The following is a 26,085-nucleotide window of genomic DNA, read 5'->3' as shown; positions in this document are numbered from 1 at the left end:
AAATAAACCAAGTAAGGACAAGAACATTTTCAAGGAAACAAGAACAAGTGTAATACAAACACAATAACAAAAAAATACAAATATCATTAACTTTGCTTAAAAAATGTCCTGTAAGTAACAATTAATACTATGGAATGACCCTCAATCTAAGTTAGATTTGTCAAAGTGCTCATATGACCAATACAAAAATAAATAAACTAAGTAAGGACAATAGCAATTTCAAGGAAACAACGAAAACAAGGGCACATAAGGCTGATATAAAAATAAACCAAGTAAGGACAAGAACACTTTCACGGAAACAAGAACAAGTGTCCATAAGACGAATATAAAAATAAACTAAGTAAGGACAAGGACAATTCGACTATTCTTTGGTTTCCCTTTTAACTTCGAAAATCCCCAGAGTTGATTATTTATTTTATAATCCCACAAGAATAAGAAACGTTGTTCTTATTTCAGTGAAAGAAGTTTAGTTTCTTAATGCCCTCAAATTAGGAGGCGTCCCAGTGAAAACACACCGAGAGGAGAACCTTGAATAGAAATTGCCTATTTTCATATTCCTTTCGCTTAAATGCATTGAAGGAGCTTAAAAATTCAAATCTCTTGTTGCGTGTGTGCGCGGAGTAGATAGAAAAGCGAAATTACTACTTTCAAGAAGATTGAATAAAATAATAAAGGTTTTCAGTTTTATATTGCAAACAATTTTTGAACACATAAAATAAATTAGATAAGACGAGAAATTAATTTACATAAACATTAAAATATTGATGCAATATAATAAAAACCAAAATACCAAGCAATAAAATGGGAATCAAGCACGTTCTTGGTAAGTTTTTTCCCTTCTTTTTTTACAAAAAAAGGGTAATATTAATTTTAAAAAATATATTTGAGTTTGTTCCCATAGTTTTATTTTTAAAGCATAGTGTAGTAGAGGAATGAGGAGCAAAGTGAAACAGTTAAGATAACTTATATTTTTCAAAGTGAAAAAATTGAGAATTTGTTTTGAAAATTACATTACATAAAGAAGATTGGATTTTATGTTAAAACTTGCACTAAAACATTACTTTTTATGGCAGCGAATGTATGCATTAAAAAAAAAAGAGGGGGAAAGAGGGTACTTAAAAAAATGGGGCAAAATGAGAAATAAATTATTTTCTATTTAATTATTAAAAATATTTTCGATAAAATGAATGAGTAAATAAAAGAAGGAATGAATAAATGAACAGATAATGAAACAATAAAAAAATAATTAATTAATGTATTAATTAATTTTTTTAAATAATTAATTAATACATTAATTACTTATTGAATAATAAGAATATTTTACAATTATTGAATAATAATATTATATAATTTAGAATATTATAAATTTATTACATAATTAATATTAAATTATAATTATTGAATAATAATTTTATAATTATTGAATAATAATAAATTGAGAAAAATAAATAAGTGAATAAAATTGTGAATGAATAAGAAAATAATTAAATGAATGAAAAAAACGGTGAATTATTAAATGAAGGAGTGTAAATAAATACGTGTTTTGAGTAAAATGAACTATTTCGCTTTGCCCCAAATGCATCAGACTAATTGTACAAACCATTTATAATAAAAAAAACTTAATATTAACTAAAAAAATATGATACTAAATATTAGTAGATCTCTATAAATATATGTTATTAGATCTCAAATTATACTTAAAATGTTTAAAAATAATTTTAAAAACTTTATCGTTCTTTAACAAAAATAATTTTTGACTTTCAACCAAATATTACAATAGGAGTATTAATTTCTGAAAATTGCCGGTATTATCATATACTTTTGATTTTCAGAAGTAACTTTTTCCTGACTAAAATAGACTACATGTGTGGCCACGTTCACTACAGGAAAACGAGGAAAATTGTAAAACAAAGAAAAAAAGAAAAGAAATTGATTTAGTCGAGTAAGTTATGAGTTAAATATACAAAATTAAAAAAAATGTTTTGAAAAAAAATGTTAAGCACTTTTCATAATGCACTCAAAAGGACAAAATAACTTTTCTGGGTCAGAAAGGACAATATTTAAGTATTCCTGTAGTTTTCAATTATTCCAAGAAAATGACTTCGCAAACGAGGAAAAGTGCGGCTCAAGTCAGGTAGCGAATTTCTTATCATTATCTAACTTTCTGTCATAAATTTGAGTGTTGAAACGCATATTTTTCTTAATGGGAAAATTCAGTTTCGAATGACTTGAGCGCACTTTTCTTCGTTTGAGAAGTCTTTTTCTTGGAATAATTGAAAACTAAAGGAATACTTAAATTGTCCTTTCTGACCCGGAAAAGTTATTTTGTCATTTTGAGTGCATTATGAAAAGTGCTCAGCATTTTTTTTTTTTTTAAATTCTATAACATTATTATTTACACGTGTCCAAAACTTTAAACATTTGGCACTAAAAATTAATTCTTAATACCCCTCTAGGATTTGTATGTGTGCTAATTTAATTAGAACCATTTAAATATTAAAGGTTTGCGAAAGAATTCCATGTTTCACAATATACAAGTTACTCATGTTACAGATCCTAATAGGCGTCTTTACTTAGCCCCGTTTTCGATTATTGACGTAGATGAGGATAAAAATCCTAAGAAAGCAATGATAGTTTATAAATTTCAAGCTTGGTTCCAGAGAAGCCTTGATTAAATTTTTTTTTACTGTGATTACTTTTAATATTGTTGTTGTATTTAAGGCAACAAAATGTGTAATAATGGGTTTTATATTTAAATATTTAACGGGGAAATTACATGAAATTTGCTGTTTTCCATCCTAACCGAAACTGAAATAATAATTTTACTCTAGAACTGAATTCTTTAGCGTTAAATTATATCTTAAGATTAAGCAGATCATTTAGTGAAAAACCGAAGTCTTTAAGTGGTTTAGTTGCTGAGATATAAGCAAAAGCAGGCCTCAGATTTTTCCGTGACAATCAGGCCAAGTATAATAAAAGTGCTCAATAACGAAAATTTTAGGAATACTATGAAGGATAGCAAAGATTCACCTCATTTAGGTTATCACTAGCAAAAATACCCGGTGTGGCCTGGGTCAGAAATAATTGTGAGAAACAATCGCTACTTTTATTCGTTTTCTGCTTTAACCGAAAGAACTCAAAACACACCGCTTTGACGTAGTTAAAAATCCAAATTCTTCCTTACCCATAAAAGTAAAATAGCAATAAGTATAAAGAATGAAATAATATTCAGATAGAAACGAAAGCACGGCATTTGAGCATATAAAATTTTTAAGAATTTCCAAAATCTGAACTAACGAAAACATAGATCACTAAAAAAAACCGTGCGCTTTATTTCTTTAATTAAATAGTACACACACGCACACACAAAAAGTCTCTACTATGTTTCCCAAAGACTGCTAGAAGTAGAGTTTCCAAATATTTAAATGACTTTAAATTTATGCTTGCTCCAGAGAAGCCTTGATTCAAAATTTTCACAATGATTACTATTAATATTGTTGTTGTAAGGCAACGAATTTTTGTAACAATAGGTTTTATATTTAATCATTTAATGGGGGAAATTACATGAAATTTACCTTTTCCCATAATTTTTTTAAACTAAGTTTTTTAGGAATGAATTATAGCCTATGTTGCTACCTGGTAATGTAGCAACAAAAATGGTTAAAATCGGTCCAGTAGTTTTGAAGTTTACCCCCGACATCATTACATACAGAAGTAGCCATTTATGAATATAGATTACAGTCGACTCCCGCTACAACGCAATCCGACTTACGCGAAATGGGTATAACGCGAGTTTTTCAGGAGCAATGAATTTTAGAGCTAAAGCGAATTTCTCGCTCTCAACACAAAAATATTTGGAAAGGAATCGTGATGCTAAGTTTCGGCTTTGTTATTGACTACTAAACATTAATTCGTGAACGTACTTTCATCCTTTCAGCATCACTAACTGCGCAAGTTCCTACACACCGCACTATAAACATAGCATTGCTAGCGTGTATGTATCACCACTCCTCATTTTTCATTTATTTGTTCTAATTATGAAAGGTGATGAAATATTGTGGCACCTAAGTACGCTGTTTCATCTAAAGTTTGAAGATGGAAACAAAAAGTGAAATTGTACGACAATTTAAGAATAGGTAAAGATTCTTGATACGCTTGAGCAACTAGAAAGTGGGTCGAAGGTAGCACGTCAATTAGGTATGGGTGAATCTTTCATACGTATAATTAAAAGTCAAGAGAAGGCATTCCGGATAAGTCCACGGGGTCCCAGAGGGGTGTTACCGTAGATGTAAATGTTATAAAAGTAAATTCGAAGCTACTGTATTAAAAAATATATTAGAGTGACGATCAGATTTCGCAGGATGAATCGTCATCTTCAATTTTTAAGTTATAAATGTAACTTATTGTATATACTGTAGAGTACTCTTACAGTGCAGTGCTTTATAATTCCTACATACTGTACGTACAGTACTGTTTCATTTTATGTATCTCTCTTCCATTGTTCATTGATTTTGTGCACCGTAACAGTATTTTATGTTAAATAATGCAACTTTTAAAAAAATACTGAAAAAATTCAGCTCTTTATGTAAGAAACGGTAATACATAGTTAAAAAATGGTCAAAAACAGTTTAAAAGGAGTTCAAATGTTTAAAATGATTGGATATGTTAATACAAAAATGATATGCACAACACTTTTCCACAATGCGAAATTTCGACTTACGCGATGAGTCTTGGAACGCATCCCTCGCGTAAGTCGGGACTGTTGGAGAGTGAAGATTATGCAACATAGGAAATTATTCTGAGAGTTTGGCGGGTGTTCTCAAACAGTTGTGTCGCAGACATCACTGTTTGAAGATGACACCGTGAAAGAAGTTGTTTTATAAAGGTAGGTAAGCAATATATTTCATTTTCTCTCCAGAGGTCTACACATGCGAAGTAACTGGTTTCAATTAGTTTTATTTGTCATGCAGAAGCTCACTAAAAACATTAGGCTGTGAATTTCTCCTCCTCTATAGCTTTTGGGATGCTGTTCAGGCAGGAGCGGATCCATGGGGGGGGGGGGGGGGGGAGGGAGGTCATGACCCCTAGGGTGAGTCAAAAGTACATATAAAAAAAGTTTCTCCTAGATAACGGGACACCCCTCAATATTTTTAGACTTGTGGATAGTAATATACAGGAAGAATTTCAGCTTCTTATTTCAGCTGAAAGAGGGTGCTCAACCCCCTCCCCCAAACTTCATACGTATGGGGAGAGGGGGCTAAAAATACATTGAACTGAAAATAAAATACTAGAAGGATGCATATGCATTGCAATGAAATAATTATTTATAAAGAAACAGCTGGGGAAATTAAATGTTTCTAAGTTTTTATTATTTTCTATGCTACGTTTATGTTAAATTAGGGAAGCCTTGAGCACTCTTAAAATTTGAGTAAGAAGATAAAAATTTTACTACTAATACTGTCAGTAAGTCTAAAAAAATAGGGGATATCCTGGACTCTAGTGTGGTTTAAAAAAACATTTTTTCAGCTAATAACCCCCTACCCCCTCCACTGAAGTGTCCAAAGATGAGGGCACTTTAGTGGAGGGAAAACTGCATTTCTGTGACTTTTTTTCGTCAAAATGGTCCCATAAACCCTCTATCTATGCTCCAAAATGACACTTATTATGACCTCCCTCCTTCTGGAAATAACCCCCTCCAAATTCAGAAGCTGGATCCGCCCCTGCTGTTCAGGTGTTTCCATTAACCCTATACATACTGGACTCTTGGGTAAAAGGAACAATTAAGAATGTGATAAATAAATACCTTTGTGCTGAACAGTAAAGTAAGACAAAACAACGTTAGAAGAAGCACAAATTTGTAAATTACAGCAATAATGCTGTAATTTACAAATTTGTGCTTCTTCCAACGTTGTTTTGTCTTACTTTAATTAAGAATGTCTTTATTTATTTTATTATTTGGGGGGGGGGGGGGGCGAGAGATTAACTTTCGACCAAAGTTACTTTTGTGTGCATTTAGCATAAATTTAACGCATACTTTTACTTTTTTTTTATTATTTTTGTTTTTTAATAACATCAGAATACAATTGAAGTTTTCAACAGGTCACATGCAACCAATAGACCGTCAATTGAGTATCGTTAGCACAAAACTGCCTAAGCTTGTTAAAGTGATTGTGTATATTAAGGTTATTATCTACTTCCTATTTATACCTCAAGGGGAACGAAATCAGTTTACATTTACAGCCTAGTCTCCGGGATTAAGTGGAAACATACTGTGGTAAATTTAAACAAGATTTCATCGCTAACAATCATGAATAAAGACAAATTTTTCATACTCAGTTACTCTCAGAGGGTCTTAGATGCTAGGTAAAAAACTTATCTCTTAACTCATTCAAAAATAGGTCAAATATAGAGCGTTTAAATATAAAATATGTTTGCATTTACCCTAATGAACCCTAAACATACAGTGCAGTTAGCCCAAAAAAAACTTTCATTTTTTTAAAGAAAAAAAAACTGAAGTAAAATGAAGAAAAAAAATCAAATTAAGTAAATAAGGCAAAGAAAAATCAAATTAAAAAAGAAAAAAGTAAAGAAAAAATCAAATTGAGTAAGTAAAATAAGGACAAAAAACCAAATTAAGTAAATAAAAAAATCAAATTAAGTAAGTAAAGTAAAGAAAAACTAATTAATGAAGATTTTTCTTTAAAGTTTTTTCCTCTAATAACTATCAATCGCTATACGGTTTAGTTGAGGAAATCCTCTTTATAGCAAGCATAGCAGATTGTGACAATAAATTACGAAAAGTTTCAAGAGCTATTTAAGAAATGCATAATATTCATTTTCCGATTGCAGAATAGTCTTCGCTTTTATTTTGAACAAAGAAAAAAAATTAATAGCAATACAATTTTCTTTCCGTAAAAATACTCATTTTATTTATGCATTATAATGCAAAAAAAAAAAAAAAGAAGAAGACTGGAGCATACCTGAAGAGTTTTGGCCATCTTTCAGCACTCCAAACCTCAAATCATCTGGATGTGCTTATCCGACAAATAAGAAACTGTTGGGAGAAAGTCGGCGTTGATCTAAACTAAATAACAAGGCGCTCCCGAAGACTTTGTGATCCTGTTACCATAGCAATAGCAGCCTATCCCGGGGACCACGTGTCGGCAGCGCATGCGCAACGCATCGCCCGATGCCCAGCTGGTTATCCGGAGATGGATTTTTGTACATTTCGAAAATCAAGTGTGATGACATAAATGTGACACGCGAAAACGGCTCAATAAAAGCGGTTTCGATTTTCAATAAAGAGCTAAGTAAACAGGCTCAATGAGAAATTGCGCGTCGAAAAGAATTTGGAAAATTTTGTTTCATATGCAAGATGGTGTCACTTTCGAAAACTTATATTAAGTCAACTTAATATAAAAGGAAAATACTGGAGTGAGATCAAAATTTACGCAATCACACAGCTTTTACTATAAGTAATTTCGTAAAAAGGTTTAAATTTTTCTGATGAAAGGTTTTTAAAAAACAATATTCGCAGAACTTCGCCGTAACAAAATAATTTGGTTTTTTCATCCATAACCATTATCAGATCCAGATTAAGGCATAATCACACAGGGCACAGGTCCAGGGCACCAAAACAGGGGGGGGGGGTGCAACAAGTCTGTAGCTAGATCTTTAAAAAAATAGAGTTGTTTCACCTCGCACTGAAGCAAGATGACATAAAATCTAGGACAACATTTCTCCTTAAAATCGATTTTTTTTTTTTCGCCAATCCCAAAGCCACTCCACGCTTATCAGCAATCTTTACACTACAAAAATAATAATATTTACGTCTTATTGCAATCAGACAAAATTAGATATATTGTTACAAATTCTGTAAATAGTAATTATTTTTATGATTAATTTTTTTGTAATCTAGCTATATTGGGAGTTTATTCCATTATCTTTCATCTAAAATTATTGTAGCAACGTAAACTGTAAATAGTTTCTTGTAATGTACATACAACCCCCTAACATTCGACTGAAGTATACGGTTCCCCTATTTTTCATTGCTAAGATTCGTGAATGAATAAAAAAAGGAAATCGAGAAGCATTTCGAATTTTGTGGAAACGTCTCTTTCGAGATTTATATATAGCCACGGCCAACGGCGGGAGTCAGTCTCGAGTTAGTTTTTGCTTGTGAATCGTGCCAGCAGTGCGCTGGAGAGCATGTATTAGCTCTGTTTTGTGAAGATTTTGAGCTGTATTTTTGCGTATTTGGATGTAAATACGTGTGTAACCGTTGAGTTTAGGGTGTTATATGATATTTGCTTAATTGCTGTGGTTGATTTAGCAGTTGCAACTACATTTCTCGTACATAGTTGTAAATAAAACTCGTGTTTTCTCAAGAACTGTGTCGTCATTTCAAGAAAGTTTGAAGCTGCACTGAACGTGTAACAATATGTTATTACATTATATCACAGCTGCAATTGTTGCTACTTTTACTGTTTTTCAAGAAATCGCTAAATTTGGCATGGGGTCGGTAATATACTTAAGTATTAAAATATTTTATTACATATTATGGGATGAAAACAAAGGGTAGAGGGCTCCAAATAAAGTCCCTGTCCAGTTCAGGGTCCTCAAAAGTTAAAATCGAGTCCAGCCCTATTGTCAATTAAACCTGAAAATAGCCACTCGCCACCTGGACACTAAAAGTCTTACTTTGACGACTAATAAAATATTCAACTGGTCACTTTATAAAACCATACCGGCCACAGATACCTTCACTGATTATTTTTTAAAGTCATTTCTATTTTGGTTCACTAAGTTTGTGATGTAAAAAAATAATTCCAAGCCACACATGGTATTCCATATCACTAACTGACAAGAAAGTCATGTGTACATTTCATTTTTTTTAAATGATGGTTAAAGCAATATTTGGTTCATAAACTTCCATTATTACATTTTTTTTATACATAAATATTCATATGCAGGGCCTGACAAATAACAGGCGACTAAAGAAAAAAAGTACCTTGGCAACTAGTTCTTTCAGAACGAAAATATTTCAGAACTCATTTGTCAAACAATATTCCATGTTACAAGAACTAGAACTTTCCCTATAAACGATGAGAAATAAAATTTGTGGCTTAGAATTGTTCTGTTCGTGTCTCTACGGTATATGTTCGTGTGTGTAGCGTTGTAGTTCATTTTCACCATTTTAGCCCAATTTAAGGCGCATGCGCAAACGAAAGATCTTATGTAAAAGCTATAAAAAAATTTTTTTCGTTCAAACTGCGCTATATACTGACAATTTATTGCTGCTGCGTAAAGGAAAAAAAAAAACTAATTTTATTATTTTTTGAAAAATTCAATTTTTAGCATATTTTTTCAAACTTTCAGCCCCATTTCATCCAGGTTTTTTTTTACTATTATTATTTCCCCGACTGAGGATACCAAACTACAACTTTTTAAGAAGTAACGCGATTCCAAAATAAAAAAGTCGATTTTTTCAAACCACCCTAGTAACCATTCACTAGTTTGTGATTAATTTATCATTTGTAATTCTCTCTCGCTTTCAATATCTGTAAAACACGAGTATCAATCACCTACGGCAAAATGATTTTGGAGCAGTAACAAGTAAAACTTAATTTGCACTGAGATAATTTTAAACCAAGTTACATTCTTTCACCCCTCCTTGTTTTCTTTTTAAAAGTGACGATATTATTAAGTTAATAGTTTCTGAATGAAACATTATGTAACATTTTTCCACATATTTTAACAGTACGTCTGTTTTTAAACAAAAATGATGTCATAAAAACAGCAAGATGTAACGAAAGTATTTAAAAATGTTTTTTTCTTTATAAACGGAAATGACTCAAATGCAGATTTATTGAATAAAATAACGAACATTGTATTTTAAATTTGTTTGGAAGAATGAAATAACTTTTTTGCCTCAAGGGAGTATTTTTTTTTTTTTTTTACAAAATTCTAGCTCAATAAATTGAACAACAAATCTCAATTGACGCAGAGGTTTTTTTTCTTTTTTTCCCCATTTTTCTTGAAGTAAGGCAAAATGTACTCATGTATGATTATTGCTTTTCTCCGAGTGAAGGTAAAGAAAAAAATATATAAAACAAAATAATAGCGGGAAAACGGGTAGACTGCAAGATCAACTTTGTTAACCTTACGTTAAACATTTTTTTTTTTTAAATTGAAGTAAATTCCTACTTAGGTGAAAAAACGATTTTTTTTTTTTTGCTATTAAAAAAAAAGTTAAAAAATGAGTTTTTGAATTCCTTCTGTCGAGCGCAATGCTTCGCACGGGTTTCTAGAATACATTACAGTGGACGCCAATTAATTGAATCAGTGTGAAATTGAATCAACCGCTTTATTAAATCAAATCGTCAAAAACAGAACAAAATCCAGCTTGATTTATATTTAATTTACCGCTTTATTGAATCAGCCATTTTATGGAATCAAAATATTTAGAACAAATGTGATAAACAACGTCCAGTTTCAACGTCCAACGTGCTCAGTTTTTGTTTCATTTATTTTTTTTTAATTATTTTTATTTATTTTATTTTTTTTTAAATTTATTTATTTATTCATTTTTTTTGTAGGGATGCCATAATTGTTCAATACATCAATCTTCACAAGTAAAGAATCATTTTAAAGCATCACTTTTCCGTTTTTGACGGAAAAAAAACTATTCAAATTTTGCCCGTTTAAAAAAAAAATTAAACTCAAAGAAACCGGATAGATGCATTCGGTTAAAATACCAATTTCGGCTAGGATTGTCGAAATGGAGAGCCGGATAGCCCAGTCGTAGTGATGTTCCGGATTTCTGAGGAAAAATTAAGATCTGTATCAACATCCGTTACTTTTTTTAAGGAACTTAAACGCATCTTTTCCATTCTAAACATTCTTAAATATTTGAATAAAAGACTCTTCAATTCCGTTTAAATTAGGTTTTATTCCTTATTTAAATTATAAGGTATCATTTCAGAAGCCAATTTGTACCCCCCTACTGTATAAATTTTAAAAGTGTATCTGTGTGTCTATTTGTGGCATCGTGGTTCCTAAACAGATGAACCGATTTTGATCGTTCTTTCTTCGTTCAAAAGGCGACTCGATCGAAAGTGTTCTTAGCTTGGCCTGTTAAAAATATTGGCAGCAAATTGAAAGAACGAAGTTTTTTGCGTTTAATATTTGTTTGGAACATCCAACTTATATAGAGTAGGAATTATAATCTTGTTAAGTAAATTTTAAATGCAATTCTAAGCTTTCATACGCGTGATTGGTAGCGATTTTATAGTCGGAAGATAAGGAGAAAAAGCTCAATGATTTAAAATTTATTTTCGCGTCAGTTCATATTTGTTAACAATGTGTGTTCTGATCCGCAAAATCCATCTTAATATGAGGTCGGCCCTCTGAGACGTTCTTTTTTTTTTAGTTTAACATTAGTTTTTGATTTGAGGTTTCTGTTATTCTTCATTTTGGATTTTCTCGGCATCCTTCAAAACAAGTGAAACTAAATTCTCTATTAACTGTTTGTAAAGGTGTTCCTGGCTCTGTTATTCCGTCGTTCGGAGTAAGTTGGGTGGAATGGGTCAGCGCTGCATTTATGCTGAAATAAAATGCGAAAAATTATTTCTAGCCTATCCAGTAGCAGCTTTACACTCTTGCTCCTGTATCCTACACTTACCAAGCAAGCTAGAAATAATTTTTCACATTCTATTTAAGCATTAATGCAGCGTTGACCCATTCTTTCCAACTCTCCCTCAATGTTAACAGAGATTTCTTTAAAGAGTGAATCATAATCTTTATTATATTTTCGCCGTACACGACATTTTTTTTGAAGAAACAGTATTATTATTCTGAGGGGAATACCTTCCGTAATAAATTTTACACTTGGATAGTTGAATTTTGAGATCCGTATCCGCGGATTTTGACACTAATGATTAGGACTCGACCGATGCATCGGCCTGACCGATGCATCGGCGCCGATGGTTCAACAATTTAGCCATCGGCATCGGCGGCCGATGCTAACTTGCGGGAAACATCGGCCCATCGGCCTTAAAAAACATCGAAAAGCTGATGGAATTGGCCGATGTTTTTGAAAAAAATAAAGGATTTTTGCTGTTTTACTTTTTAATACAAAGTAAATGGAGTTGTTGTTTTCATATAAAATTATTTACTTAAATTTCAGTATGAATTTCTATTTTTAGTCATTCCTAGAAGAGTTTTTAATACTACATTCAGGTACCAAACAAGTTAATTATTGCGTTGTTTCTTGCAGCAGGATGTACGTATGTATCTGTCATAAGTCATAACTCAAAAATGATAATCCGTAGAAGGTTCAAGTTTCGTATGTGGGGTCTGCGGACGTTCCAGTTGTGCACTTCCCTTTTTGTTTTCGATCGGGTGTTCTGAAAAGCCTGTTTACTCATTTTTTGTGGCTATTAATTACTTATTTCAATGCAAAACTAATATAGCGTCTCAGACTGACGATCATTTGGTGATATATTACCGAATTGGAGACCATGGAAACAAATATGAGATGGTGAAACCGATTTTTGTGTCATTTTATTAGATTCCCGTTGAACCGACGGTAATTTTTAATTTATGAATTACAGTAATGCAGACTTTTCTGTATCGCTTCGGCGGAGTTACAAGTTTGGGGCCCGTCGAAATACATTTTGGGGATCACAGAAGTTGTAAAACATTTATCATTCGCATTTTTGTAACTCCTTCGGTGGCCCTATGGTTATGGGGGCGCGCAATTGCAACATTTGCTATATTTTTAAATCCGCCATTGCACGTCAAAACGAACTCGGGTGCAAGTTTTGAAAGGGTTTTCTGCTCAATGTTTATGATTATTTTGAACTCTATTTTTACGACTATTTTTTGAATTTCCGAGAACACTTGCGTGCCCCTCCTCCCACTCCCTCAAATTCTAAAATTAAACTCTAGTTGTACTTCTGAGTTGTTTAAAACTAACACCATTCATAAAATTGGAGATTTTTTTTTTTTTTCAAACTTTATCTATTGTTTAGAAAGAATTTAGGGCATTAATGTAAGAAATTGATTAAAGACGTTTTGAATGGTGACATAATTCGGAAATCAAAGGTACTTTTGATTTTTTTTTTTTTTTTTTTTTTTTTTCCGGAAGTGCTGAAGTAGATTCAGAAACTCTTCCGAGGCGTTAGTGGTAGCTGTTCTGTACTAAAAAAGTGAGGTAGAGGTTGGGACCGAAGTGTGATTTACTCCAAAATCAGAGGGTGACCCCCCTAAACTTACCTCGTCGTTTCAAGCATTTCTTAAATATTTCGCAATTATTTATTTTGGTCAAGAAATGTCATTTTGCGTATTTCTCATACTTGTTTCACCGATATTTCGTAAATTGCCATCTTTTTTGCATCATTAATAGCGATGGATTTTTTTTTTTCTGTTGTAAGGAACTATTTTTATGTATTTATATAAAATCAATGAATAAGTTATTTTCGTTTTTATAGAAAAGTTTCAAGGATTTTCTATTATGCAATTTTTCAAATTTCAGAAAATTATTGTTAAGTTGAAAAATTTAATTTGAACTTGTTTGTAAAGCTTCATAAAAGATTAAACAATCAAATTTTTCAATACTGTGTGTGCAAACATCAGATCAAGTAGTGTATGTATTCAGTTATTAACATGGTGTAAATATTGAGTTTGTTTATTGTACCTGCGTTTTAAGAACCTTGCTCTTTTCATGGTTATTTTTTTTTCAGCAAAATGTATGTCACTGTTATAGCTTTTATAAAAAATGAACTTTTCTATTCATAAATTTTAAATAAGTATAAAAATATTCCTATTTTGATTTAATATTGTAATTCATCTGTTACCTTTTTTGTTTAATTTGATGACTAAAAAATGTCTACGTGCAATCTTTCCACTTTAATTGCGTAATTTGTTGACGGTTTCATAGTTCTATTCTTAATTTTTTTTTTTTTGAATGATTAAACAACGCAATTTAATTTTTTTCAACTATGTTTAGTGTACCTAAATCCATACATTATTACAACATAACTGAAATCTTAGTTATATGCTCAATTAAAAAAAAAACAAATCAATTGGTTATTAAACAGTCTCTTTGTTTTTCTTCCTTCTTTTTTTGGCTATTGTTCTTTCTCTTTCATCATACAGCAGTCAAAAAAGAAGAAGCATAACTACACCCTATACAGATTGTACGTAGTACGATGCAAAAGTTCGGGTACAAGCTGTATAAAATCTTACCCAGAATAGTTCACATTACCGAAGCATATCCACCTTCAAAAGGTCGCCTTAAGGGACTATCTACTTCTGCCTGTGTTCATATAACTTTTGGAAACACTCCTGGAAGTCATTTTTCGCTACCTTCTATGATGCAGCTTCATCTTCTCCTGACGGAAAAAAGCGGCGTCTATGCAAATTTTTTTTTGCTGGGAACAGGTAAAAGTCACCTGGAGCTAAGTCCGACGAAACGTTATGTTATTTGTTTGTCACATCAGAGTATTGACCAATCGAACCGTGCATCCTCAACATGAAAGTCGCCTTCTTCCCTACGATGAAGTTAAAGCAGCAGCGCAAGAGGCCTTAGAGGAATTTGCGAAAAATGTCTTCCAGGAGTGCTTCTAAAAGCTATACGAACGTTGGCAGAAGTGCATAATCGTTCAAGGTGACTATTTTGTAGATAGATATATGCTTCGGTAGTGTGAACTATTCAGGGTAAGGTTTTATGCAACTTGACCTCGAACTTTTAGATCATACTACGTACGTATGAGTTTTCAATTTACTCTTTCATACAGTGGCGTAGCTAGACCCGACTTTCGGGGGGGGGGGTTACTTCTTTTATATATATATATATATATATAAAATATTTATATATATATATATATATATATATATATATATATATATATATATGTATAATCGCTTGGAATTTTTTCCTTTTCTTCTTTTTTTTTTCTTTCTCTTCTCTCTTCTTTTTCTCTTTTTTTTTTGGACTAACTTTTCGGGGGGGGTTTTGTCCCCCAAACCCCCCCCCTTATCTACGCCCCTGCTTTCATAACGTTTTTGAGTGACACAAGTTTACGCGCATGAAGACATCACAAGAGAATTTGTGATAATTAACTGAGTAGGCGTTCAAAATGGATATTTGGTTATCTATATGTTCTTAGGTACATATGCATTACAGATGTGCCGAAAAAACTTGTGAAGTATAAATTTGGTGATAGTAAAATATAAATTTAGGTCGAAATCTGATTTTTTTTTTTTTTTTTTTTTGTGATTACAATTCTTTATTCGTAGAAAGGAAGTAAAGTGAAATGAATCAATGATCCTTTAAATCCCTGACAATCTTATTAATTTATTTCTTTTTGATTTTTTTTTGCCATCGGCCAACCGCATCGGCCATCGGCAATCCGCCATTTGGAGGAAAACAATCGGCCACCTTTGAACAATCGGCCAACAATCGGCATCGGCCCATCGGCCAAAAAATGCCATCGGTCAAGCCCTACTAATGATCCGGAACGGTATCCGTGGATCTACTTTTTTAACGATCCGGCACATCACTACCCAGTCGGTTGACAACCGAATGCTCCCTGCAACCGTATTTTCCGCATTGGATGAAATTTGTTCGTACTTTCTCAGGTCATGAAGAAAGGAATTATAATACAATGAAACCCCGATTTTTCGTTTCTGAAGGAACTGAGTAAAAAAATGTAAAATACGGGAAAAACGTAAAACACAAGACATACATAGCAGCATAATTGATGATGGTATCTGATGAAAAAACGTTAAAGGCGGGGAAAACGTTAATGATGTATTTTTTAACAAATTTCGAGAAAGCATGTAAGTTGAGCTTTCACTTAGAAACATCAATTATTGTTGAAAACGATCATTATTGAACAACACCTTTATTTTAAGTCATGATATGTCATCGATTTGCTTGACTTCTGCGACACACAATCATTACTTTTTTATAATATAGAAGGAAAATCGGGCTATATATATATATATATATATATATTTCTTTAATTATTGCAAATGTCTTTTCTGATGTTATTCAGAGGATGAAGTTTGGGCTATTCGAGGTTTTAGGATGTTTAATAATTCATTTAAAACGGTTTTTGAACTATCACGAATTTCTCTTTATCCTCACTTGACTTAATGCTCTTTTGGAGTCAAGGTTGGCACCTTCTTGGGAGAGCCAGTCCGCCCCTGGGTGCGGCTCCCCTTAAAAATGTTGGGCACCACAGATTGTGTTTTTGGTGCCAAAAAAAAATTGTGAAAACCAGTGGAGTTCCCATAAGGTATACTAAATATACGCCGTATGCTCTCAAAAACTTTTAAGCCATACAGCGAAAACCCTCAAGCTTCAAAAAATTTCATATGACAATATATTATGTATATGATCGCATACATATATTGTGCGTACTGGATTATTGGGAGTACACCCTCAGAAAAATTGATGGCAGCATCACTGGTGAAAACAAGTGCATAAAACATTAAGTGAGAAATTGATAACAGCATGAAATGTTAACGTTTTACTCATTAATGAACGTATAGTACAACCTCGTTTATCCGGACTGACTGGGACCAAAGACAATCTGAATAAGCAAAAATCAGGATAATCAGGATAATATTGCGAATAAGCAAAACATATTAAATAAGCAGATTTATCTTTCATTACTGCAAAAAATAGGGCTTTGTTACTAAATTACTTAATATCGTTTCAAGCCATGGACGGATACAAGAGAGGCACGATGTGGGCGATCGCCCCTCCCTTGAGAGACTCTACAGACAATTTTTCGGCAGTAAAGTTCCAAAAGTATTTTTAGTTAATCTACAAAGAATTTAAGTGCACTCTCAACCGGAAATGTTTCGGAATATTTCAAACTTGAAATCTTAAAAACGCGATTTTAAACCATATTTGGTAACGTTTTTGGAAGGAATGAGGTTCAGACTCTTTCCTCTGCTAATTTTTCAAAACTGCAGTTCCAAAAATACAATTTTAAACAATATTGGATTATGTTAGGGAAGAGGGTTTCGGAAACTTAGTAACTTTTCCAAAATTAAGGTTCTAAAAACGCAATTTCGTCCCTCCCTTGAAGGATTCCTGGATCCGTCCTTCTTTCAAGCCGGTACTTCATCATCTATAGTTCAGCCACAGTGGTGTCGGACTGACGGACGCTCCTAAGTACGCCTTGTTGTTTGTAAGAATCAAGGCACTCTAGTCAGAACTATACTTTATTGAACGTTCTATGCAGGAGCAGGGGCGAATACAGGGGGAGGGTCATTGGGGTCATGACCCTCCACCCTAAACCGTCGATACAATTATGCACCCACATTGTGTTCAAACAATTGATGAATAAAATGTAAACGATTGCAGTAATCTTTTTAACTCATTCAGAAATTTTAAAAGTAAACATTTGAAATACTACTTTTCATTGCTTATAAAATTAATAAGAAAAGTTTTTGCTTTAATTTTTTTTAACAAAATAATAAACGGAATCAAACAAAAAGTTTTCGACCAGTAGCCATTAGAGGGTACAAGAGCTAACTTTATTTTGGTGTCAATAGCTAAAAAGAGGGTGTTGCAGTCGAACGCTCTTTCTTTTTCATTGCGAGTGCCATATCTCAAGAAATAATGCTACGTTCTGGATGAAATTTGGAATAAATTTGAACCTATACGCAAACAGGCGCTGTTCAATTTTAACCCCGATCGCTCCAAGAGAACCGATTTTTTTGAACAATCACGATTGCTAATTGTTTTCATTTGACCGTCCTTGATGTCCGGTTCCTTTTTCAACCCCACCGTCCTCTGCAGGCTCAACTCCTCCCGGTAGCCGCTGCTCCTGGTCGGTGGCATCCATGTCCTACACACCCACACGCGCCTTTACAAACATACATACACGCCAGCGTGCATACACACAGGTCTACGCACACACACACAAGCCTACACATACACAACTATACACACGTAACCGCCCAAGAGGAGGGACAGGAACCGTTTCTAGAAACAAGCGAATGGGGTACTAACCAATGAGTAGGGTCCTGTCGCAACTCGTGATTGCGAAAAACGTAATTTGAATTCAAAATTTCATAATTCAAATTGATTTTGAAAGCTATCACGATTGTTAATTGTTTTCATTTGACCAGGAGCGGCATTTCAGCATTTCGTTTGGGGGGTCGAGTTTTTTTAACATTAATTTTCTCAGTACGGTATATTGGTTAACAGGAAAGGATAATAAAATGGTTTTAATGTTAAGAACAATAAAGCAATATTGAAGTTGAGACACAAATGTTATCTACTATAAAATGTCTGACCTGATTGAAATAGTCAAAAAACAATGGAAGCAATTCACAAAACAATTCTTCTTCCCTCAAATTTCACTTACTATAAGTAAGTGTAATATTTTTTTTTTTTTCGTTTTCTATAACCGATCTACATAATATTGAACAGACCAATAATAAATATATCTCATCAAATCCTGTCTGAATTTCTTGAAAAGCTGAATTGATCATTTTATTTAAAATAGTGATTTAATATTTTGACAAAAACTTCATGTGGTTTTGAATTCTACATTGCATCAAAAGCTGTTATGGAAAGTTCTGTCACAAAGTTTTACACTTTGTTCAAGGGCTCAAGCATGCATTAGTGTGAAAATTACTGAGAGTTTCAAATGTCAATCTAAGAATTAAGGTTAGCGGATTGAAATTTTTGTGATAGAGTGTAGCATTGTTCAAAAAACGCACCGCAGTATAAATAAAGTAAACAATAATTCAAACAAAGTCACATATATTAAAATGACATCAGATTTTCTATCATTGAAAAGGTCGCTTTCCAGTAATTCTTCTATGGAGCTTTTATAGATTTAACTTTTGAATACTATCGTGTGTCACTTAGAGATTGTCAAGTAAAGAGCCTCAAGATATATTTGTTGATATTGAAGTATTTTTCGATGTGGGATGTTTTTCATAAAGAGCATATGTTTACAAAGAGTTTCTAAGAAAGCATATAATGCATCGAGTTGCTAAAATATGTTTCGAGTACAAGGAATCAATGAACGCTTATTAGCTAAACATTAAGCTATAATATGAGCATAAAAATTTATGTAAAATGACATGGAGTTTACGCGTAAAAATTGCGCAGTCTAAACACTGTACAGGCATCTCATAGAAGATGCACCAGCATAACAAAGAGTACACAATTTTGAAATATTTAACCCATATGAAGAGATTACTTCTTTAGTTAAGGCAAACAATTATTCTCCATCTGTTTTTTCTGTTCTTAAAATGCAAGCAAATAATTTTCTAAGCTATCTAAATTGATTTTAGCCATTTTTTTTATTATTCTTAGTGAAAAATTTGGGGGTGCAACCGCCCCCTCTCGCTCCCCCTATTTGCCGCCCCTGCATTTGACCGTCCTTGATGTCCGGTTCCTTTTTGATTTATTGTTTTTATTTGAATGTTTTATTTTAATTGAAAAGGGAAAAATTAATATTTTTTCCCTATTTGTTAGAAAAAGGTGACACATCGGATGGGAAGTGATGCGAAATAGACAATAATGAATTAATTCATGCCAAACACGGAGTTTTTTTTTTTTTTTTTTTTGAGCAATCACGATTGCTTATTGTTCTCACTTGACCGCCCTTGAGGTCCGGTTCCCTTTTCAACTTGGACCAGGGGCCTCTCCAGCACTACCGCCCATCGTCCTCTGCAAGGCGCAGCTCTTCCAGTCCTGAGCGCTTTTCCTGTGCGGTGGCGTCCATGTCCTGCACACACGCTCGCGTTTTTCCACACATATACACACACACCTACGTGCACACACACACCACTGCACGCAAACACAACTATACACACGTAACCGTCCAGGAGGAGGGTGTTTCTAGAAACAATAACCCCACTAAGTAGGGTCCTGTCGTAACTCGTGATTGCGAAACACATAATTTGAAATGACACAGAATTCAAATTAATTTTTTGAGCAATCATGATTGCTTATTGTTCTCACTTGACCGTAATTGGCGTTGTGGTTCCTTTTTCAGCATGGACCAGGGGCCTCTGCAGCACCACCGACCACAGGCCTCTGCATGCGCGTCGGAATCCGCTTTTCCTGGTCGGAGGCATCTATGTCCTGTACACACATAGCTCACACACATACACATTCATATATACACACATGCCTACGTGCATAAACACAGGTCTACGCGCACACACAAGCCTACACATGCATGCACGCGCGCCTACGCACTCACACACACACAACTACACTGGTGTAAAAAAATTAAGGACGAGACGGTTTTTTCAATATAACTTTGTACAAAAGCTTTCCAAATCAACACATTTAATACCGTAAGATCCTCAATAAGTAAGGACATGTGTAATGTAAGCAACACTTACTAAAAGATAAATCAGAGAGATAAATAGAAGCTTTATTGAAAAAGGAGCATGGAGCGCAATGCGACTGAAGGTCGAAAGATCCCTTGGATGGTGTCCAGCAAGAAACATCCGGTCTTTAGTAGGGGATATAATCTCCGACTGCTAGGCAGGTTTCACAGCGTCTGCCCATGCTGAGAATGAGGGTGTCAATGAGTTGTTGAGGCATCGCTGCCCATTCGTCTTGCAGCGCCAATCGAAGCTCCCGAAGCGTTACTCGTGGTAAGGTACGAGCTGCCAAGCGTCTGCCTAGAAAATTGCATATATGCTCGATGGGATTAAGATCCGGAAATCGTGCCAGCCAATCCATACGTTCAATATCCTCACTCTCCAAGAGCTGTTCGGCAGCTACTGTGCGATGACATGGTGCATTGTCGTCCATGAAAAGGAAATGCGGACCCATAGCGCCTCTAAAAAGATCCACATATGGAAGAAGAATCTCGTTACAATAACGGGTCCCGTTGACTGAACCTGCGTCGAAGATAAGAAGGTCTGTACGACTACCAAGCATGATGCCTCCCCTAACGAGAACACCGCGACCTCCATACCTGTCACTTTCAATGATGTTCGAGGGATGATTGCTGCTTCCACGCTCTCTCCAGTTGAGTATGCGATGAGAATCGCTACTCAGACTGAAGCTGCTCTCATCTATAAAGAGTACTCGTCCCCATTCGTTATCTCTCCAATTCCGGTGTTCCCGCACCACAGAGAACGCCTTCTCCGATGGGCAGGCGTTAGAGGTACACACCGTATAGGGCGTCGTGCAAACAGACCACCACCGTGCAGTCTTCTGGCCACGGCAAAACGCGATATCGGTCGTCCAGTCGCCTGTGTCGTGTGTCTAGCGATTTCTCCCGCTGTCTGCCGCCTGTTTCTTCTGGCCTGTATGACAATATACCGGTCATCTGCGGGTGTCGTTCTTCGTGGACGACCACTACTGAACCCCCGGATAGCTGTTCCTGTAGTTTGAAATTGTCTCCAAAGTCGAGAAACGATGCTGTGAGCAATTCCGAACTCTGCAGCCACACTTGTCACACTGTGGCCCTCCTCCAACTTCCCAATGATTCGACCTCGCGTAAAAGCATCCAGATGTCGTCTAACAGATTGATTATTCGCCATTTCTCGCTGAGGCAGCAACTCGGTGTGATTTTAACTGCTATACGGCGTGCTATCTCTTTGCCAGAAATACTGATCTTACACCGACAACATGCTTTATACTACTCAGACACTCCCCCATTACGTCTGCCTGCATATCTGCGCATGTGCTACCGTACATCACATTACTTAATCTCCTGATTGGTCTTTATTTCCGCTCTGCCTCTTCGTTCAGCTGATATGCTAATTTTTCGACTTCGTCCTTAATTTTTGCATACCAGTGTATACACACGGAACAGTCCAGGAGGAAGGGCAGCCTTGGGGGGACATGAGCCGTTTCTAGAAAAAATAACTCCAATAAGTAGGGCCTTGTCGCAACTCATGATTGCGAAATACATAATTTGAATTCAAAACGTCAGAATTCAAATTAATTTAATTTCTTCTTTTTTTTTTTGTGTGAATAAAAATAGCTTTATTAATGCAACAATAAGAAAGATAAATCGTAATAGACTGTCGTCTGCGTATTTCGCGTGATTTAAATTGTTGGAAAATGACCGGAAAATCAAACTCGACGTTAAATCCCGGTTATCACAAATTTGCCATTTCAACTGCGCTTGCGCGCGGACTTTGCTGATTTCGAAACTCTTGCTCAAACTAATGGAAAACATTTAAATTTGTTAATATAACATAAGAACAGATAAAAATTAGAAATTACAAAGCTGTCTTTGATTTAGTTTTTACGCCTCGGTAAAGATTGAGTTTTGCGTCTTAATTATTAATGGATTCGGAGCCTGATTTTTCTATCAAACAAAGGCCCTTTTCAGGGCCAAATTTTTAACCTCAGAAGAGCGTACTCGATCTGCAGCATCACTTCCAATACAAAGTGAAACCCTCAACCTAAATACAAATATATAATACTAAGCTGTTTACGCCTAACGTAAAATATCCGCAAAAGTTATAATATATTGAATTATATTTGAAAATTCCGAAATATTTGTAATATTCCGATCATTTCTGAAGTACATAACGTGTTTTACGTTTACGTTAAATAAATATTTCCAAACCAATAAATATTGAAGTGTAATTTTTCTCTTTTCTTTATAAAGATTATCTGTTATTCATATCCGTAGTTTCATATAATATATCTCGAAATCGCTGTGAAAATACTCTAATCGCATTCATTAATTTGTTGAGACTCAAGCACAACCTAAATATGAACAAGCAACACGAAATCTTAAAACAGAAAGCCCAAAAAGCTATGAGACTCAAGCACAACCTAAATATGAACAAGCAACACGAAATCTTAAAACAGAAAGCCCAAAAAGCTAAGTCCGCGCGCAAGCGCATTTGAAATGGCAAATTTGTGATAACCGGGATTTAACTTCGAGTGAAAATCAATGATTTAAAATTTTTAACTGTTGCCATCTTGTGTTCACTAAGAAATAAAATATTTGTTTTTATTTAAGCAAGGCTTTTAAAATCGTCAAGTTTCTGCTAGTGAATTTTGTTTTTGTTGTGAATATTGCTTTCTCGTCAAGCATGAGGAGGGGTCAGAATTCATAAGAAAGATATAGTAGAAAGTTTTGTGATGGCCACAACGTATTAGTTTATTTTTGCTATTATAATGCTATTATATATTGCTATTTTTTATTGTTATAATGCTATTTTTATTCGCAAAAAAAAAGCCTCCCTTGGAGCGATTGGCGCCAAAATTGAACCAACACCTGTTTACGTATAGGTTCACATTTTTTCCAAATTTCATCCAGAACGTAGCATTACTTCTTGAGATAAATCACTCGCAATGAAAAATAAAGAACGTTCGATTGCGCCACCCCCTTTTCAGCTATTGACGCCGAAATAGAATCAGCTCTTAAACCTGTTAAGGGCTACTTGTCGATAAATTTTTGTTTGATTTCGTTCATTATTTCTTGAGATATAGCAGTCACAATTGACGACAAAAAACATTCTATAGCTCAACCCCGCTTGAGCTTTTGACACCAAAATTGAATCAGCACCTGTACATCTTAAGGGCAACATATAGAACAAATTTATTTTGATTCCGCCAGCTACTTTCTGGAGAATAGCAGGCATGCATAACTCAAGAAACGTCCCATTGCTCCACCCTCCTTGGAGGTATTCGCGCCAAAAACCAATGGGCACAAGTTCACATAGAGGCAAGTATATGTTTCAAATTTCGTTCGATTTCATGCGGTAGTTTTTGCTGTAGAGCGGCCGCAAAAAAAAAAAAAAAAAAAAAAAAAAAAAAAAAAAAAAAAAAAAAAAAAAAAAAAAAGGTCACACACATACACAGACATTTCCCAAAAATGGTTGCAACGCACTCAGCAGAGCACACCTCAAAACGTTCGAATCCTTCGAAATTCGAAAATTTGCACGAATCCAATACTTTCTTAAAAATATTAGATATATATATATATATATAGAACAAAGTAAAAATTAAAAGCATCTTTATCCGGAAAAAAATGTTTGAAAATCGTGAATCGATAATCCCTCGAACGGACATTAAAGAGCAAGAATAACAAGAGAAAGAGAAAATGAAAGTTGTTTTTCTCAGCAAAACTTCAATTGCACCGAACGGCTTTTTGAGTTTAAAAAGAATTAGGAAAAACCGATGAACTAAGTTAAGCAGAAAACTAAAAAAAAGAAAAAGGAAATGTTTTTCGCTGAAAATATTTTTAGTAGGGATAAAAATATTAAACATAAGGCAACTTCATTGCTACTTACTTAGCGAGAGAGAGAAAAAGAAACTTTCTCTGAAGACACCTACGGATTTTTCATTTGAAAATTGAAAACAAATTTAAATTTACAATTTTTGGACTACGTGTTAAAATGTATAACTTCCTGCTTAACAATATTTTTAAAATAAAACTGCTCGAATAAATCTAATACGATACTGTTACTGAACAAAGTTATATTTATATTCATTGTGTACAACTTTAATAACTTAAAATATTTTATATTTTCACTAAAAAAAAAAAAGAAAGAAAAAATCCACAAAATCCGTTTTCTCTCGTCTTCCCTCCCTAATTTAGAGAACATTCAAGGACGGATCCAGAAATTTCTCAAGGGAGGGGCGATTGATTTTTATTACTTACTTTTTACTATGTATGCTGATTTAAAAATACTGATCACAAAGGTTTTGGACATAAAGGTTTGGAACTGTATCTTATTAATTCCGAAACAGTTCCGGGATATGGTCCCAAACCTAACATTAATGAAACTCGTCTTAATTTGCGTTTTTTGAACTTCATTTTCGAAAAATTATCGGTGGAGGATCCCTCAAGGGAGGGGCGATTGCCCCCATCGCTCCTCCCTTACATCCATCACTAAGAATATTTTAACATCATATAATTATATCTAAATTTTAAGTTTTCTATTTCGAAATTTAGAAGAAAAACAATATTTATTTATACGAAAATACCCTTGGGATGTAACAAAAAAGAATGAGTTGTTTCATTATTGATAAGGCCCGACTAACTAAAAGTGAGGCCCAAGGCCCACATTAATTTGGAGGCCCCCTGAAGGCTATTATTTTTAAAAAGTGTGTATTATTTTTATAGCAGTAATGCTATATATAATTCTTTAAGTAATTTGGGGCCCTTAGGAAGAGGGGGTCCCAGGCCCAGGCCTAGTAGGCCTGTGCGGTAATCAGGCCTTGATTATTGAAGTTCAATAATCCGAACTAATTGGGACCGTTCGCGCTATCAGATCAATCGGATCAAAGAACATATTATGCTTTTCACACGTCACATAACAACAGCTAAAACGTGGCTAAATTAAATCGCAAATGTTACAGAAAAGAGCTGACAGTGTAGTGGTTAGACGCTGGTCTCTTATACCCAAAGGCGCAGGTTCGGTCCTGGCTCGCGTCGGTGGATTTTCAAGATGCAGAAAATCGACAGTGTCCATGTCGTAGGATTATGCGGCATGTAAAAGATCTCTCGAGTACTCGTTTGCAAGGAGTATCTCTTGGCAAAATTAAATTTCTAGTGCTGTTTCGCATCAAATGGAGCCCAGGTGCCTCCATCTAGTAGAGAAACACGGCGTCGAAATTTTCGTGGCAGTGGCACTCCACCCATAGTGGTGCCACGTGAAAGAGTGGTTGCTTATACCGGTGGATTTTACCAAGTCTGCAAAAGGCTCCTGCCTCTACCGCAACCCAATTAGAAAAATTTTAAAAATGTTACAGAAAAGTAGAGAAATGCTTTACTTTACAACAGGGGTTCTCAAACTTTTCTGACTCGCGGCACCTTTTGAAGAATTAGAATTTTCTCACGGCACCCTAGTCCATCTCTATTTTTGAGATAAGTGCCTAAGTGCGCCAAATAAGGTTACTCCCTAAGGTTAAAAACCTAATATCTCGCTCAAATATGATTGAATTTTTTTGTCACTCATGCGTACAATTCGTGCAAATAGGTGCAGCACGTGATCATATCGTCCACCCGATACTCTTTGGTGTCATATCATACGATCAACGGAATGCTAAGAAGGCTTACCACTGACTTAACGGCCAACAATCTACTCTCCCAGGTAATCACA

At 34.3% G+C, this 26,085-nt stretch overlaps 1 protein-coding gene across 5 annotated transcripts in view; it reads right to left on the bottom strand.

Moving 5' to 3' along the window:
- LOC129216175 (5'-AMP-activated protein kinase subunit gamma-1-like) overlaps positions 1-26,085 on the bottom strand; it is a gene marked incomplete at its 3' end in the record, with an annotated part of 463,409 nt that overhangs the window by 293,623 nt on the left and 143,701 nt on the right. Inside the window, 1 exon segment of one of the 5 annotated variants that reach the window (XM_054850352.1) lies at positions 6,981-7,103. Coding sequence (XP_054706327.1) covers positions 6,981-6,998 — 18 coding nt within the window. 5 annotated transcript variants of the gene reach the window in all.

Source organism: Uloborus diversus, chromosome 2 (genome assembly GCF_026930045.1).
Source record: "Uloborus diversus isolate 005 chromosome 2, Udiv.v.3.1, whole genome shotgun sequence".
NCBI lineage: Eukaryota > Metazoa > Arthropoda > Arachnida > Araneae > Uloboridae > Uloborus > Uloborus diversus.
The sequence above is the reverse complement of the archived record's forward strand: the minus strand, read 5'-3'. Positions and strand labels throughout refer to the sequence as shown.